Source organism: Mytilus galloprovincialis, chromosome 8, assembly GCF_965363235.1.
Source record: "Mytilus galloprovincialis chromosome 8, xbMytGall1.hap1.1, whole genome shotgun sequence".
Taxonomy (NCBI): domain Eukaryota; kingdom Metazoa; phylum Mollusca; class Bivalvia; order Mytilida; family Mytilidae; genus Mytilus; species Mytilus galloprovincialis.
Window position 1 is genome coordinate 56,133,027 of NC_134845.1, and position 16,634 is coordinate 56,149,660.

General features: G+C 33.6%; 2 protein-coding genes across 2 annotated transcripts; both read left to right on the top strand.

Annotated features, from left to right (window-relative positions):
* The first annotated feature begins 1,936 nt into the window (after nucleotides 1-1,936).
* Nucleotides 1,937-5,113, top strand: LOC143042240 (uncharacterized). Its single transcript, XM_076214501.1, has 2 exons — nucleotides 1,937-2,028; nucleotides 4,151-5,113. The coding sequence occupies exon 2, from the start codon at nucleotides 4,155-4,157 to the stop codon at nucleotides 5,001-5,003; it is 849 nt and encodes a 282-aa protein (XP_076070616.1). The 5' UTR covers nucleotides 1,937-2,028; nucleotides 4,151-4,154; the 3' UTR covers nucleotides 5,004-5,113.
* A 2,937-nt stretch (nucleotides 5,114-8,050) lies between these two features.
* On the top strand, nucleotides 8,051-16,391 carry LOC143042243 (periostin-like). The gene is made up of 6 exons (XM_076214505.1): nucleotides 8,051-8,237; nucleotides 11,807-12,018; nucleotides 13,070-13,265; nucleotides 14,325-14,423; nucleotides 15,400-15,513; nucleotides 16,264-16,391. The coding sequence occupies exons 1-6, from the start codon at nucleotides 8,081-8,083 to the stop codon at nucleotides 16,362-16,364; spliced, it is 879 nt and encodes a 292-aa protein (XP_076070620.1). The 5' UTR covers nucleotides 8,051-8,080; the 3' UTR covers nucleotides 16,365-16,391.
* The last annotated feature ends 243 nt before the right edge of the window (nucleotides 16,392-16,634 follow it).

The window sequence follows — 16,634 nt, forward strand, 5'->3', positions numbered from 1 at the left end:
AAAAAAAAGTTAGGGTAGGTAGGTAGGGATTTTTTTTTTATTTTATGTTTTTATTTTTACATTGAGTCTACGGGAGCAACATTCTGACTTTAACAGTGCTTAATGAAAAATGACAATAAAATCTTTAGGGTAGGCTATTTTTTAGCCGAAAAAAGTAGGGATGGTAGGGTTACTGGAACCACACATATATTTTTATTTGGCCTTATAGACCCATTGGGTCGGATGTATATGTATATATTATGTTAAACTATGTTAATTGACACACTGTTGTAATTACACAAGTCACTATAATAAATAATCTACTTACTTACTAACAATATACAGACCACACCAACCTTAGACTCCTCCAAAAAATATCTACAATGAACACAAAACCTATCAAACAGTAAACAGTACAAATGGTCTGACTTTGTACAAACAATAAAATTAATAAGAATAAAATATAATGTGGTATGATTGCAACATATTCATATAAAACTCATGAAAGTTTGAAAAACAGAAGATGTCAATACGGACAAAGTGTACACAACAAAAGTAATCTGTTTAAGTGATGATCTGAATGATAGATGGATTGGTGTTTAATCTCTCCAGGTGGAAATAGTATATACATTTTTTGAATTCGAGAATAATATCACCACTGAGTTGTACTTTTGGAGAAGACGTTACTAAGTTGAAAAACTTGTGTCTAATCCATTTGTCTCTTTTTGGAACAATAAAATATGTTTAAACTAAACTTAACCAACACAATTAGCAGGATCTTAATATGCTAGTCTAATCAATAAAATTGCACATTAATTTTGTCTACAAATTTGGAGATTTGGGTAAATAACTAGACTGATTGTATACTGCAATAGTACAATCCAAGATGGCGGTATGCCATGAATCTACCTTAAGTAAGGTATGTCTTACTTGAGCACATTATTTATACTCCGAGTCTACCAATTTTTATTATTTGTACTTATGTGGGGCAGGGCGAACAGCGAAGAATAATATCAGCTGACAGCAATTTTCATGTTTTAGATTTCACCAAACAAGGGATCTAACCCTTATTGCCAAACACTTTATGGGAGTGCACACTTCTTCGAGACAACTGAGATAGTCAATTTGAAAGACTTGTTTACGTAAAATTCCTCCTTGTCTTCTGTGAACTTATTTTTACAGATTCTTTAAAATATTTAGTTTTGTACTCAGAAGATTGTTCAAAGGGGAAAGACGTGTGGTCTTTGTAACTTGTACATGTTATAACGATTCAAATTAAATTATGGCCACCACTGGTGCAATTTTTTTTTGCCGAGTAGTCGGAGTACTCAATATGATATATATATCATGTATATTGTAAATATATATTTTTGGAAACTTTATATTTAGTCAAAATGTGGAGTTCAGCAAAAGTCAAAGAAAGCAATCATTGGCGTGCACATATTTTATGTTTTCTTATTACTTGTTGTAGTTGTTATCATGCTGCTCGTCTATTGATATCGGTATTATTAAAATTTATTTCATCTCGGTTCTGTTTTGGGATCCCTTTGATTCTCCACGTTTCAGCCAACGGTTGACTTGCAAAAGCTGAGAATTAAAAAAACAACACTTAGAGTCAAGGTTTATTGCAATATATTAACAATATCCCGCTTAATATAAAGTAACAGCAAAACGCACCCGGCGAGAATAGCTTTTCTTTGAGGAAAAATACATTATATATATTTTCCGACAATATATATATATATTTACCGATACTTGTATAACCAAACATATGCTATCCAGACATACCCGACTGTAATATTGCAATTTTCACTAATGTCCGAAATTTGCTGACCAGTAGGTTAAATACACGTTTCATGCCTAAAGGTGTATGCACAATTTTTAATAACATGTTTGTTACAATATTATTTATGTAATTTGTTATGCAAATTTCTGCAACCAGGAAAATCTTGGACTATTATACTAGTCAGGGAAAATCTATTTAAAGACGAGCGACTGTAAGAAAAAAATCACTTTGGTTTAGAAGTCGTTTTCCATCAGTCCACAGTGGTAAGTTGAAAAAATATCGTTCGTAATTTTGTTATTTAAATATATATATGTTTAAAAAGGTCGTTAAATAAATATCAAATCATATTGGTAAGAATATTCATTTCTCAATTGTATAAAGTGTAAACAAACAGATCTCCAAAGAAATTCATTAAAAACGGACCATCAAGACACATTATCGTGTACATTGTCAGAAAATATAAAAAAAAAATGATAGTCTTAAATGACATTTCGAAACAGGACAAAACGCGAGGGACTTCAATTTTGATTTAAATCAGAGTTAAATTTCATATATCCTGGAATGAACTTTCATACACAATATTAGATCGATGATTTTTTCGTATGAGGCTGTCCAAATCAGGAGCCTGTATAATTCAGTGTTTGTCGTCGATTCATATCTGTCATGTTTGTTTTGCGTAACTTTGTTTTGTCAGTATAAACTATGCCGATAGTATTCTCAATTGAATGCATTGAATTGTTCAATATGTGCATATCTGGGTATTTATATCCGACTATACATTATGTTTTTTTTTTTTTGTCATTGTTGCCTTGTTTTCCCATTACAAGTTTGTTTCCTGCCTCCTGGCAGACAAAAGTAGGGTAGTTTAAAAAAAAAAACCTTTATCCATCATGTATAGGGAATTTTTCTGGATTTAAACGAAGTTTAACAAAAAAAGGTATAGACATTAACAGTGTCTGTAACCAAAACACCTTACATAATGTCAAGAAATATAGTCAGCATGCGCGTAGCTACGTTTACGTCAAAACGCCCGGGCGTACACTTGAATTTTGAAAATAAAAGGAATAATCGACATAGAATAAGAAAAACCGGTAAAAAGCACATCATCCTTGTGCTTCTTTTTTCAATGGATTGTAATTTTGAATAAAAAGGGACTTAATTTACTCAAATAGATAATTTAATATATTTGTTCGAATCTTTTGTAAAAGTCTGATTCTACTATGAATTCTATGTACTTTCTTATATTTAAAGCAATTCACTATTTGCTCAGATTCGATATGCTGTTTGTATTTTTGTCGAGCCTGTGATTTATGTCCCAAAAGAGAGACAAAGCGGCGTCAATATTTAGGTTCCGAATGTGGATAAAGTCTTTTGAATGACTCGCCGTGAAATTTTACGAAAGTTGGACAGAAACTGTTTATGATCAAAAGAGTCTTCAGAGCAATACAATAATGCAATTATATCTTTAATTTTCCCTCATTTTAAGGACAAAATGTATTTCTTTCTGCAATTAATAAGTGGTCGCAGTTTGCGCTTACATTTTGTTATTTCTTAATTACATTAACTACTTACCGAAGAAGCTTTTTCTATGACTAATGTCTAAAGCTAAAATTTTGAAAGCATTTGTTTTCGTTCATTTTTCTGTTCTTTTCTGATAGACAGATAGCCGGGCTCTTCTTTACACAATTGTTTTACATGCTCAATTTATAAACCTTCATAGACTGTCGTGAAATATTCCAGATCAAGAAAAAATTTTAGATTTTTTTTAAAATCCCATTAAAGGAATGATAAATTGATTCAATTTTTCGTGTGTTTTTGTGGGAAGAAATCCTAGGTGTTCCAGATTTTTTTTTATATTGCACCTCTTCGAAATATTTTTTTTTCGTGTTCATTAAAAGGTGCTTTTGTCGATTGTATGCTTACTCACAGCACCCTTTAAACTTATTTAAAAGTAATATTGGTTTGGACGTTTTATCTAAAACCAATGACAATTAGGCTAGCTTCCAGTTTAACACGATGAATAAGTTAACATATTACAAAATTTAACCAAAACAAACAAACTATTTAGGTTCAAAAGTTTGCTGCTATATATCAATGATTTTTCACTGACAGGAATCATTACGGTATCTCCTTCTCGATAGATTTCGGAACTTTGTCACTTTCGAACCCACTACCAGCAGGTTCTTTAACATTGAGCGATTGGCACCCCTCATATCCCTCGCCAAGGTTCGGGCGTACACGTAAAAACGACCCAGCTACGCCAATGGTCAGATAAATTTAAGGTAAACATGTACAGGGAAGCAGGAAATTATAGAACTTTATTTGGTTTGGCCTAATTTGAATTAACACACTTATTGCTCATATATATCTGTTGATTTATTTCAGAATCATGATTAAGATAGTTCTTTTCGGTCTTTTGGCTGTCGGAGCCATGGCTCAATTCCCTGGATTAATGGGAGGATTTGGAGGGCAGCTCCCAAGTGGTGCCATGGACATGCTCAAAGACCTCAAACCAGACGACATCAAAAACGCCATTAAACACATGTCACCGGAAATGAGAGACATGGCTAGAAGTATGGGAATCACCGAAGACCAAATAAAGAACGCCGTCAAAAATATGCCAGAGGATTTCGACGTGTCTTCCATGGTTTCCGGTCTGTCTGGTAAAATGGCCGACAACAAGGATGCAATGAAGGACATGATGATGAAAGAAATGGGCGAAATGAAAGAACAGATGAAAGAGGAATCTGTTAAAGATTTCAAAAATGAGATGGACAACTTTGGATTTGATTTGAGTCAAGGTGCTTCTGGGCTCAGAGGTCAAATTTTACCAAAAATGACCGAAATGATGGGAGAGAATCTTAGATACGAAGGTATTGACACTAATGATCACGAGGCTCTCCGTAAAAACGTCCATATCGAAATCAGAATGATGATTGGAGCTAAAAGCGATGCCACTAACGATGAAGTCAGAAGAATGCTCAAAGAAAAAATCATGGAAGAAATGAAAGAAGATGGAGTTGAATTCAACAAAGAAAAGGCACAGGGAGAATTCAAGAAAGCCATGATGGAAGAATTGAAAGATATGGGAATGGATGCCAAAGACGATATTGATCCAAGCTCTTTGAAAGACATGTTGAAGACCGCCATGAAATCCGGTAAAATGGGAAATACTCAAGGTATGATGCAACAGTTCCTCCCAATGATGATGAACCTCGATATCAAAATTGATGCTTGAACATTTTAATTGTTATTATCAATGACATTTCACAATAGTAAATTGTACAAAATAATACTTGTTATTATCAGTGTCTTTTTGCATTAAATATATGATTACATGACATATAACTATAAGTTTTGTTAATAAAAAGACAGTAACACAATTTAAGTTATCAAACGACATAATTCGTGCAGTATCCGTATATCTGCCAACTTGAACACATTTCTGGAAGTAAATCAATAGTAATAGCGATCGATATTCTTAACTTTTTGTTCAATTGATAGTTGGTCTCTTATCGTCCAGCGACAAATATTTCAGACATGTTCAGGATGAGAATAAATTAACAATTGGTAGGTCCTGTAATAGAGGCTTTCCGGGATTAAGGTCGGATAAATTTGGATACCCACTTGAAAATGATGGTAAAGTGTACGTATATCCAAATTAGAAAACCATAGACAATGAAAAAAAATCTTAGGAAATGATATAGATGGATGGTTAAACGGTAGGGCAATGAATGTTTAATATGTGGGGGTTAAAACGCATTCATCACTAAATCATAAGGAACTTCCCACATATGTGCCGAAATGAAAATCAATACCTGTAACACTTGGTTAAAACCAAACTTTTTCAAGGTTTTGAATACAATTTTCTTCTCTTTAGGAAACACACTGAGCGACTCTTGAGAATTTGTAAACACGCAATGACACACAATCTCAAGATAATATTACCTTTAAAATAGACATGTTCATCTTATAAATGTTCCCACTGTCAATATCATGTTGTGTACCGAGAGTAACATGACATAACCTTGCCTAACTGATATCCATGTTTAAAAATGTACAAATATAGATTGAAAGTAGTACGTACTTCCGGTTTAATTTTTTTTCCTATGTTATATAGGGTTTAATTGTCTTCAAAATACCAATACTAGTACGTATATATTTCAAAATTTTCAGAATACGTGTAGCCTCGCGAGGAGTAGTTAAATATGTGTCAAATATGACATAAGGAATAGTTAAAAAATATCTAAAAAGAATTTTAAAAAACTGAACATTTTATCAGTCAGCACTCCTTGGAAATATAAAATATTCAAATAAAATGAATTCAGACGGAGAAATACTAATTTCATTAATATTACTACTCCTAGCTGTACATTTAATTGTTAAATAGTATAAGGCCTGTCACATTACAAATTATGGCATCTCTTGGAGTTTTCTTTATTTTACTATTACCCATGATGAAGGCTATGGGAGACAGGAGAGCCGTGATGTAGTGGTTAGTGGTTAATCCTCGGCTCTCCCTTGACACCATTTGCAAGTGTGGTCTTGAGAAACGATGCTAGTCCGTCAGAATGGGACGATAAATGGCTGACCCGTGTTAAGAGAGAGAAATACAAGACATCCTTGTAGATTTAAAAAAAGAACAGGTTAATGCACTACGAGGCAACACTCGTAAAGTGGAAAGGGATTTATATAAGTTGTAATAACTTATAAAAAAGAAGATGTGGTATGATTGCCAATGAGACAACTTTCCACAAAAGACCAAAATGACACTTGTTCCAAATCCACTATATATAAGTATGTTTAAACTAAGCTGAAAGTTCATGAAGCGATGGGATTTTCCCCCTTATTTCATTTCTTAAAAGCCGATAACAAAGAGTCAAAATTTAAAAAATAATTTTTAAAACATTTACTAAATTTTATCATCGGTATAAGGACATCATTCGTAAATATAGCTCAACATGCAGACTTCTTATACGTTCAGGTATTTCACATCCAATTTTTTATGGAAATATTCTTTATAAAGCACAAAGGTGTCAGTATTTACCTCAAAAACTAACAAAACCTTTGAATAGACTTATTAAGAAGGGGTATAGTTACGATACTGTTGTCAGGTCATTAAAGATTGCATATTTTGGCGTTAATATTGATTCACTTATAGGGTTTTGCATCGGAACTAAACACATTTATTCAAAAACCAGTTGTTGGCATGACACGGGTTATGTTCTTCTCATATATGTTATGATGGTATGATACTAAACCCCTAACGGGAAGGATTGTGCCTGATGTTCATATGATGAAATCATAATCTTTCAGTCAGTTTAATTGAAGTCTGGAGCTGGCATGTCAGTTAACTGATAGTAGTCTGTTGTTATTTATGTATTATTGTCATTTAAATTTGTTTATTTTCCTTGGTTACATCTTCTGACATCAGACTCGGACTTCTCTTGAACTGAATTTTAATGTGCGTATTGTTATGCGTTTATTTTTCTACATTGGCTAGAGGTATAGGGGGAGGGTTGAGATCTCACAAACATGTTTAACCCCGCCGCATTTTTGCGCCTGTCTCAAGTCAGGAGCCTCTGGCCTTTGTTAGTCTTGTATTACTTTAATTTTAGTTTCTTGTGTACAATTTGGAAATTAGTATGGCGTTCATTATCACTGAACTAGTATATATTTGTTTAGGGGCCAGCTGAAGGACGCCTCCGGGTGCGGGAATTTCTCGCTACATTGAAGACCTGTTGGTGACCTTCTGCTGTTGTTTTTTTCTATGGTCGGGTTGTTGTCTCTTTGGCACATTCCCCATTTCCATTCTCAATTTTATTAAAATGTTTTTCGAATGATTTTTGTAAATAGGACCGACTCGATTGAGAACGATATTTTATTTCGGTTCCCATGTTGCCCTGATTGACCCATTATTTTTTCGTTGATATGTACTGGACTTCTAGAAATTTGAATATATATATATATATATATATATATATATATATATATATACAGTACATGCAACCACATTTGTTTCCATCACAAAACAATCTACCTAACAATATTTTAACATCTGCTTTCTTATCATGTTATTGTGCAACATTAACAAAAACAAACCGAGAAGCACAACATTGATTTCTAAACAATAATTACAAATTCATAAATTTGGAAATAGGTATTTATTAAATATTAATAATCTGAAGTTTCATAACAATACGTGACTATATATCTGTCAAAAGTCACGGACAGTCAGTAAAATAGACCAACCTTATCTATTCAATGTCGTCTTATATCACCGATTTCTAGTCAGTACTCTCACATTTATTCACCATGAGGTCTTTGTATATGTGTGCCGTGTTTCTGTCTTGTTTGTCTTGTTCTTTTGGAGCAACTATTTTAGAATATTTACAGAGCAAACCAGCCAATTTTACATATGCCGTACAAGCTATTAAAATTGCAAACTTGACGAGTGAACTTCAAACAGGAGGTATGATTATTTTTATATAAGTTTTTATGCCCCATTTATGGTCATTATGTTTTCTGGTCTATGTGTCCGTTTGTTCGTCCGTTCGTCCGTCTGTTCCGCTTCGGGTTCAAGTTTTTGGTCGAGGTAGTTTTTGATGAAGTTGAAGTCCCAATCAACTTGAAACTTAGTAAACATGTTCCCTATGATATGATTTTTCTAATTTTAATACTAAATTAGAGATTTTATTCTATTTTCACGGTCCACTCAATCTAGAATATGATAGTATGGATGGGGCATTCGTGTACTTGGGACACATTCTTGTTTATCATTCATTTACACATACGAACACGTTAACTTTGATCATTTCGTTTGCCCTTACTATTATATCGTAGCAACATTGGTCCGTCCGTCTGTCTTATCTTGTTATGGTATTAGAATTGCAAACTTGACGAGTGAACTTCAGTCAGGAGGTATGGTATGATTATATTTCATTTAATTCTAAAAGTTTTATTATTCTTTTCCTACATGTACATGTTAATCTTGACCATTTCTTTTGCCCTGACTATTATATCAAAGGAACATTGGTCCGTCCGTCCGTCCATCCGTAATCATCAGATAGTCTTGAAGTTATGATCACATTCACATCGCATTTGGTTTCGCCATTGGGTCCGACTCGAAGCTACTAGCTTACTGCACGTGTCCATTGTGAGGTAAATTTTATTTCAAATATATATATATATGTGCCAAATTACGATTGCGACCCGGAAATCACAGTTCAATAAATATAAATTAGTAGGATAGTGCGGGCGAGTATTAGTACGATGGAATTTTATTCTTAGTACAGTCGGTGTTATAACGCTTGTTAACATGTTTAACTGTCCCCATTCTGTTTGTGCTTATCCCAAGCGAAGAGGTTGATTTAACGGCCGTTGCTGTCTTATTAATTTTTTTTGGTTTCTCGATAAATCGCCTTATTGTTCGCTAGCTATTGTTCGCTAGCTTCTGCCTGGTAGCGAGCAGCCTGTAATTCAGTAGTTGTTTTTGGTTATTGAGTGCCATGAATTTTTCACTTTATTGATTTTAGCTCAAATCAAATAGTTTGGGACCTTTTACGGCAAACATTACAGCATAGATTAATTGCTCATTGCTGAAGGTCACATTGTGACTTGTTATTGTTTACATTCTTGTCCACTGGTCATTGTGGATAGTTGTTTCAATCCTTCCACATCTCTTTATATGTATATTAAAGTTTGACTGATATATACTTTATTGGTGGGTATCTTATTGACTGTTGTGCATCAAGAGATAACCCAGATAGCAATACTTTGTTGGGCCAACATTGGTGATTGGTTGGCACAGTTGGTAAATAGTTGGCGTTGGCAGCACAACAAGAAACCGACGTTGGCCCAACAAAACTCAGCCAACAGTTATTTTGACACTATTGGCCCCTTGTTGGCCCAACGACTTTCCACCAACTGTCAATTTGGTGTTATTGGCCCAATGTTGGCCCAACATTTTCTTACCAACTGTTATTTTTAAAGTAGCTTGCCCAACGATATTTGACTTACGTTATCCATTGGTTCAGTGTAAGATCTTCTGACTGAAACTACTGAACCAATTTTATTCGAACTTTATTTGAATGATTCTATGTTATCGTAGAGAATATAGATTGTGTTTGAAGGGCATTGAGGACTTGGTAAAAAAATCAAATAATAAAGTCTTCCCAAATAGGACTATTTTAAACCGTCTGTGCCAAGAGCTAGAAAATTCTTAGTATTTTGAATAATTCAAAAGTTTTTAAAACAGTATATTTATAAAAAAAAACCCAAACATATCATTGATATTTCATGACAATATTGAAATATGAGCCAACATTGTGCCAACAATATGCCAACGTATTAAGTTCTTATCTACCCGTATTATACCACAGATTTTTAAATTTTTTTTAGATATTATTTCAAAGTGCAAACCAAAAAATGTGATCTTCATTCTCTTTAACTTATATTTTCAAATCTGTGTAGTCATTTAAATGTATTTATCTTAATGATTGAATAATTTTATGCACAAACAAAAAATACTTAAAACCTGCTCAAAAAAACAAATAAAATTTGAATATAGTTTCTGCAAGTTGTTAAAATAATCAACTGAATTCAGCTGCTCAAGTGACACGAGTGTAATATCACCCTCTCCACATGACAGCCGAGATTGACCTTCCATTATAATATACATTATTTTCTAGAGATAATTATTTTTAAGGTGGTACCCAACACTGTAGCTAAAATTAATTTGGGGCGTTTAATTTTCTTAAAATTTTGACAAAGTATTTACTTTGACCCTTTTACAAAAATATAAAAATTTCAAAAAATTTGAACCAACCGTTTTATCAGAAAAATTACACTGGTTATATAGTAGTTTGACAAACACTTATTTTGATCATTGAGAAGCTTAATATTCCCTTAACAACACAACGTAATTAAAACGTTTAGCTGATTTTACAGAGTTATCTCCCTGTAGTGTTAGGTACCACCTTAATACATAACATGAAAAACATGTTTGACAGACTGAAGCCATCGTCGGCATACTGCTGTTCGACCAACATTGGTCCAACATAATTTTAAAACTAGACGACGTTGGTAAACTGTTGGCAAATAGTTGACATTGTTGGCAGATTGTTGGCAAATAGTTAACCTTGTTGGCATACTGATGTTGGGCCAACAAAGACCCAACATGTTGGGCCAACTGAGGGCCGATGAGCAAAATGACGTTGACCCAACATAGTTTTCCAACATTGGCCCAACAATGTGGCCAACAGAATGCCAATATTGGCCCAACATAGTTTTCCAACATTGGTCCAACAATGTTGCCAACAGAATGCCAATATTGGCCCAACATAGTTTTCCAACATTGGCCCAACAATGTTGCCAACAGAATGCCAATATTGGCCCAACACATGTTTGCTATCTGGGAACGCTGTTTTAGAAGGAATTTTGTTGGAATACATTGTGATTTAAAATATAACTAAGTTAGAGGATATTTTGTCAAATAACAACGATGATATACATATCCTTGTATTTAGATATGGTTATAACTTGTATTCGTTGTATTGAAACCACTGTGACATCTCCTTTACATTGCACGTTGCAAGTCTTTTGTCTATTGACCCGTAGTCTTGGACCATTCTTTTTTTTTTTATGCTGTAAACATTATTCACACCATCTTGGATATAGGGAGAGAAGATACTTGAAAGGAGCAAACCATATATAAGTTGATGAACACAGAAAATAACATGGCCAAAAGAAAAAAAGACTAAAAGACAAATAAAATTGAGAATGGAAATGGGGAATGTGTCAAAGAGACAACAACCGGACCATATAGCATTTCAAAACAAACAGTACGAAAACTACGAATTGAGCATGCAATGCAAACCATAGCAAACCCAAGGGAGCAAACTCAGAAAGATTTTCGTTTAATAACACTTTTGAATTTTCTAATTTGATTCTATATCTGTTTTAATTTACAATAGATATAATTATCATCATAATTTGAATTAAATAATCCAAAATGTACTGATGAATTTTTGTAATGTACAGGTCCATTTACGGCATTTATACCAACTGATGCTGCATTCCAGAAAATACCAGCACCAATTTTACAACAACTTTTAAATGATCAAACTGCCATCAGAAGTTTGTTGCTTAAACACGTGACAAATGGAGCACTCATTTCACCATTCATCAAAAGCGGAGACAATGAAGTATCCCTTGGTGGTACCAACTTAACTTTGACCAAAGATGGCGCTGGCGTAAGTAATTATATGAAAGTAGATATAACCTGTAATTTAAATTGGCGAAAAATATCAATAAGTTCCATTAATTCTTGAGCCAATTTCATTCCAGTTTGCCTATTTCGTACATGTTATTATTACTTATATTTTATTGTTCAGATATATTATTAAAAAATACTGAAATCCGATCGTGATACATCATTAACATTAGGAGGTAGACATAGATTAAGGGAAATAACTCCAAGGAAACAGTCTAGTGCTTATGAACTAGATTGTTCCTTAGTACTTGTTTCTTATGATCATATCAGTAGATTATTGTTCTTTTAGGAGCTTGTGTATGTCTTTTGGAAAAAAACTTTGATATTCCCGACATGTTTAAATAACTAAATATTTTGGGGTAAATCATTCATTGTTATTGTCTAATTGACATGTACCCCAAATCCACCCAGATCATATAAATCAAACCATTGTCGTGACTTCAGTCTCTTCATTTTCCGGTCTCATAGTTTCTTGTTCAAAAATCAACGCGTATTCATTACATCTAAAAACCAGATACTAATTATAGCGTTAATAACCATGTCGAATCATTAAAAAAAAAAAAAGTCTAATAGATTCAAACATTTTCAATATTGCAAACAGCACATTTCTATAAAAAGGTAAACACAGAAATTAAATAAACGTATATCTAATGTGATTTGCCTGCATTTCACATTGATTAAATTAGTTTTTATAATAAATTGATTTTATGTGCATTTGATTCCGGTCGATCATGAAATTGTAAGAACTATTGCATGCGATCAACCCTTAAGTCCCGTTGCCTTTGTTCTGAATATTAAACAGGTCGTCTCATATAAGGACGTTTTACAATTTTATTTGGACCTCGAACAAATGAATTAATTAACTATTAGTGCAGAGCTAGCGAGACCAACCATATATGGTGTCAGTAGAGTCGGTCTGAATTGATACGAAATAATCAATCGCGATCGTTTTATTACATCGACTCAAAATCATATTGAATCGATTATGATCGGCTTTCACGTTTTGTATGCTTTTGTGATTTATATTGTAGGCAGTAATGGTGAATGGTGTCAAAGTTATCCTTCCTGACGTCATAGTAACCAATGGTGTTGTACAAGGAATTGATTTCGTCTTCAATGTTCCCGCTGCAAGCGTCAATATGGTTGAGTATCTTTTGAAAAATTCAGACAAATTCAGTGATCTCACGGCAGCATTGACACTTGGTGGTTTACTGTCAGCACTAGAAGGTTAGTTTGTGTCAATACAAAAGTGGTTTACTGTCAGCACTAGAAGGTTAGTTTGTGTCAATACAAAAGAGCATTCAACATGTGCACCATGTCAAACAAAATTACACGTTTTTCATTGCATGCGAACTGGTGTTTATTAGTTTGCCTAAATTCAATATGAATGCCTTCACACATATATATATATATATATATATATACAATGGGTTCGAATCCCGACTAGGGAAGATCAAATAATTTGCGAAAGCAAATTTGCAGATCTAACATTGTTGGGTTGATGTTTAGACGAGTTGTATTTTTATATATATCACACCGCATTTTGTTTGTCTTAGAATAAAGCACCACGAAATTATACTAGTAAACATTTGATAAAGACCCTAAGTAGAAATTTCATGCTTGGATCACACGACGCCTGACTCCCACAAGTATATCGCACTTTCAGTAACGGAAAACCATTCTACGAAAGTTACAAGAATTTGAATGAATGATGTTAAGTAAAAAATCACGTTGAAAGAATTCTCATGAAAAAACAAATATTATCGAAAAGCCATGTGTTATCCTTAGGACACGACCATTTAACTTCAAAAGGCGGAAAAGGGGGGGGGGGGAGGGGGGGGGGCTTTACGTTTTTCTCTTAAAAAATATTCTGTTCCTAAGTTAATGAAAAAAATACTGTGGTCAAGCAGGTGACAAAAATATTCCCTCATAGTTTTCAGTGTTAAATTTTGAAAATAATAATATGATAGATAGCGTCGAAAAATAACGTAAAAATAAGTTAAATGTTAACTGCCTTATAAATGGTTCCTAGCACTGGGAAAGGACATTTCTACATTTTTTTAAGTTTGGTTCCAAACAACTGGTTTACCCTAGCGGTCTTCTCTATTTGTGTATATATTGTAATCGGATTATTTAAGAGCTCAACATTTGGTTTTGATGCATGTCTATCATTGAATTTGGATGCCCCTATGTCATTGACCTTGAATGACCCTTTATCATTGACCTCTAGTGTCACACTATCAGTTTTTCAACGTGAACCTTATTCTTATGATTTTTCTTTTGTAGGCCCAGGACCTTTCACGTTATTTGCACCAACAGATGCAGCATTCGCAACTTTGTCAACCTCACTACAAAGTCTAGCCTCAGATATGAATCTTTTTAAAAGTAAGATATTGCAGACATCTTCCAATCTTTTTGATGAGAAATCCATCATTATGATAGATAATTTTGTAAAAGTTATATACTTGCAACTTGAAACAGTACCGGACTCATTGGCACGTGTGAATTGCGAAAATCTAGAGAATTCCTAGAATTATTTGCGGCATTCTCCATATATCTATTTTTGTTTATGTCAAAAGTATTTTTTTCTTTCTTTCAAATTCCGCCGTGTGCTGTGCATGTACATTGTACAAATATACCGAAAACCTATCATGAACTCTTAAAATAAGAAGCTTACTATAACAAAATAAGATCCGCGTCAGATAGCAATCGCCTTGATGCTTGTGCACGTATGCATGTACTTGTATATAACTTTTGATAGATTTTGAAAACATTTAGATAAATACATGTCAAATGAAAGATGAATTTTGATCTGTTTTGTAGGGTTCTTATATCACCCCAATATCTAAGGCAGCAACCATTTGATTTTCGGGGGGGGGGGGGGGGGGGGGGCTATGGATTTTTTTTCTGGACAAACTATTTTTTTTTTTTAAATTTTCTTTCAATTTTAGCATTTCATATAGTGACAGCTGAGGGTGAAACAAACAATTTTTTTTTTCTCAGGTTCTAAAACAAATTATTTTTTTCTCCGAAAACTGGAAACAAACTTTTTTTTCCAAAAAAATCCATAGCCCCCATCCCCCAGAAAATCAAATGGTGTCTGCTTAAAGAGTTACATAATTTGCGAATATAATTAGTAAACAGATTTCTTGCTATTCATTTTGCATACATTCGACGCACATAATGCAATACTGCCGCTTTCAATGTCGTGGTTCATTAATGTATCATTAAAAACGTTACCAAAAAACAAAGCGAGAAAACCAGCGAGCACAAAAACAATATAGTCTCGCCAGAATCTATTTGTCAAATCAATAGTATCATAATACAAAATGTATGTATCATATCTTATCTTTTTACATAGATATTTTGAAATATCATGTGGTCAGTGGGTCTACATACGCTGCAGATCTTAAGGATGGACAAAAAGTATCAACTCTGGCCGGAAGTGCTTTTACAGTTACCAAAGCAGGCACAGGTGAGTATTAGGCATACGAACTAGTGACATCAGCAGTAGTGGATCCAAAGAGTGTGTTGGGGGTAAGAGGTTGGAATCCCCTTTCATTGAACGATCAATGTATTTGAATGGGACATATGGTTGAAACATTTCTCCTAGGTTGTGAGCCCTTTTATAAATGACTGGATCCGTCCATGAGGAGAATAACAGAAGATTTTGATTTCATGCGAGTCAGATGGGTATCTTCTTTTTTTTCATATTTTCTTTTTTTTTCTTTTTGTATAAATTTATAGGTCATAATTCTCTAATCTTTATATTTTAGCATCCTATTATTCTCTATTCTTTTTTTCTATATGTTTTCTCTAGTATGTAAACCCCTCTGGACCTTATACATGTATCTATGTTTTATGAAATGCATATGATAAAACCATAAAAAAAGGTCCATGGAACCTTGTGCAATAGAATCATGGTAACAAAACACGTATAATATATTCAGAGGCGGATCCAGTCATTTCAAAAAGAGGATGGGGTTCAACTACATGTCCCCAATTAAATGCATTGATCGTCCCAAGAAAGTTGGGTTTCAACCCGCGGATTCCCCCCTTCTGGATCCACCACTGAAATTGCTCGCAAGACTTTCGAATTCGTCCGAAATGACAACTTTATTTTATCTTTAATAGTTTGGTTTTTAGTTTTAAAATTTTTATATCTTTTCGTGATTAAAAAAACCCGCTGGATCTATTTATAGAAAAATGCTTTTATATTTTTCAGCCGTCTCTATTGACCACGCTCACGTTACACAGCCAGACATTCCAGTTCTCAATGGTGTTATACATGTTATTGATGGCGTACTTGTTCCCGCCACATTTTGATATTAAAATATGTTATAATATTTTTAACATTTTATTTGTTTGATTTTAATAGTTTTATACCAATTGTTGTATTATAATTATACAATAGAAAAAACAAAGGATATGGGGTATCCAAACATGACACAAAATCAATACATGGACAGAAAAAAACCGGAAAAACACGAAAAGTCTAATATTAGGTCAGTTTTACAAAAAACAGTACAAAATATGGCAAACCGCCGTTATTCGACTTTGGTCAATACCTGAATGATTTAATGATTGAAGACCTGA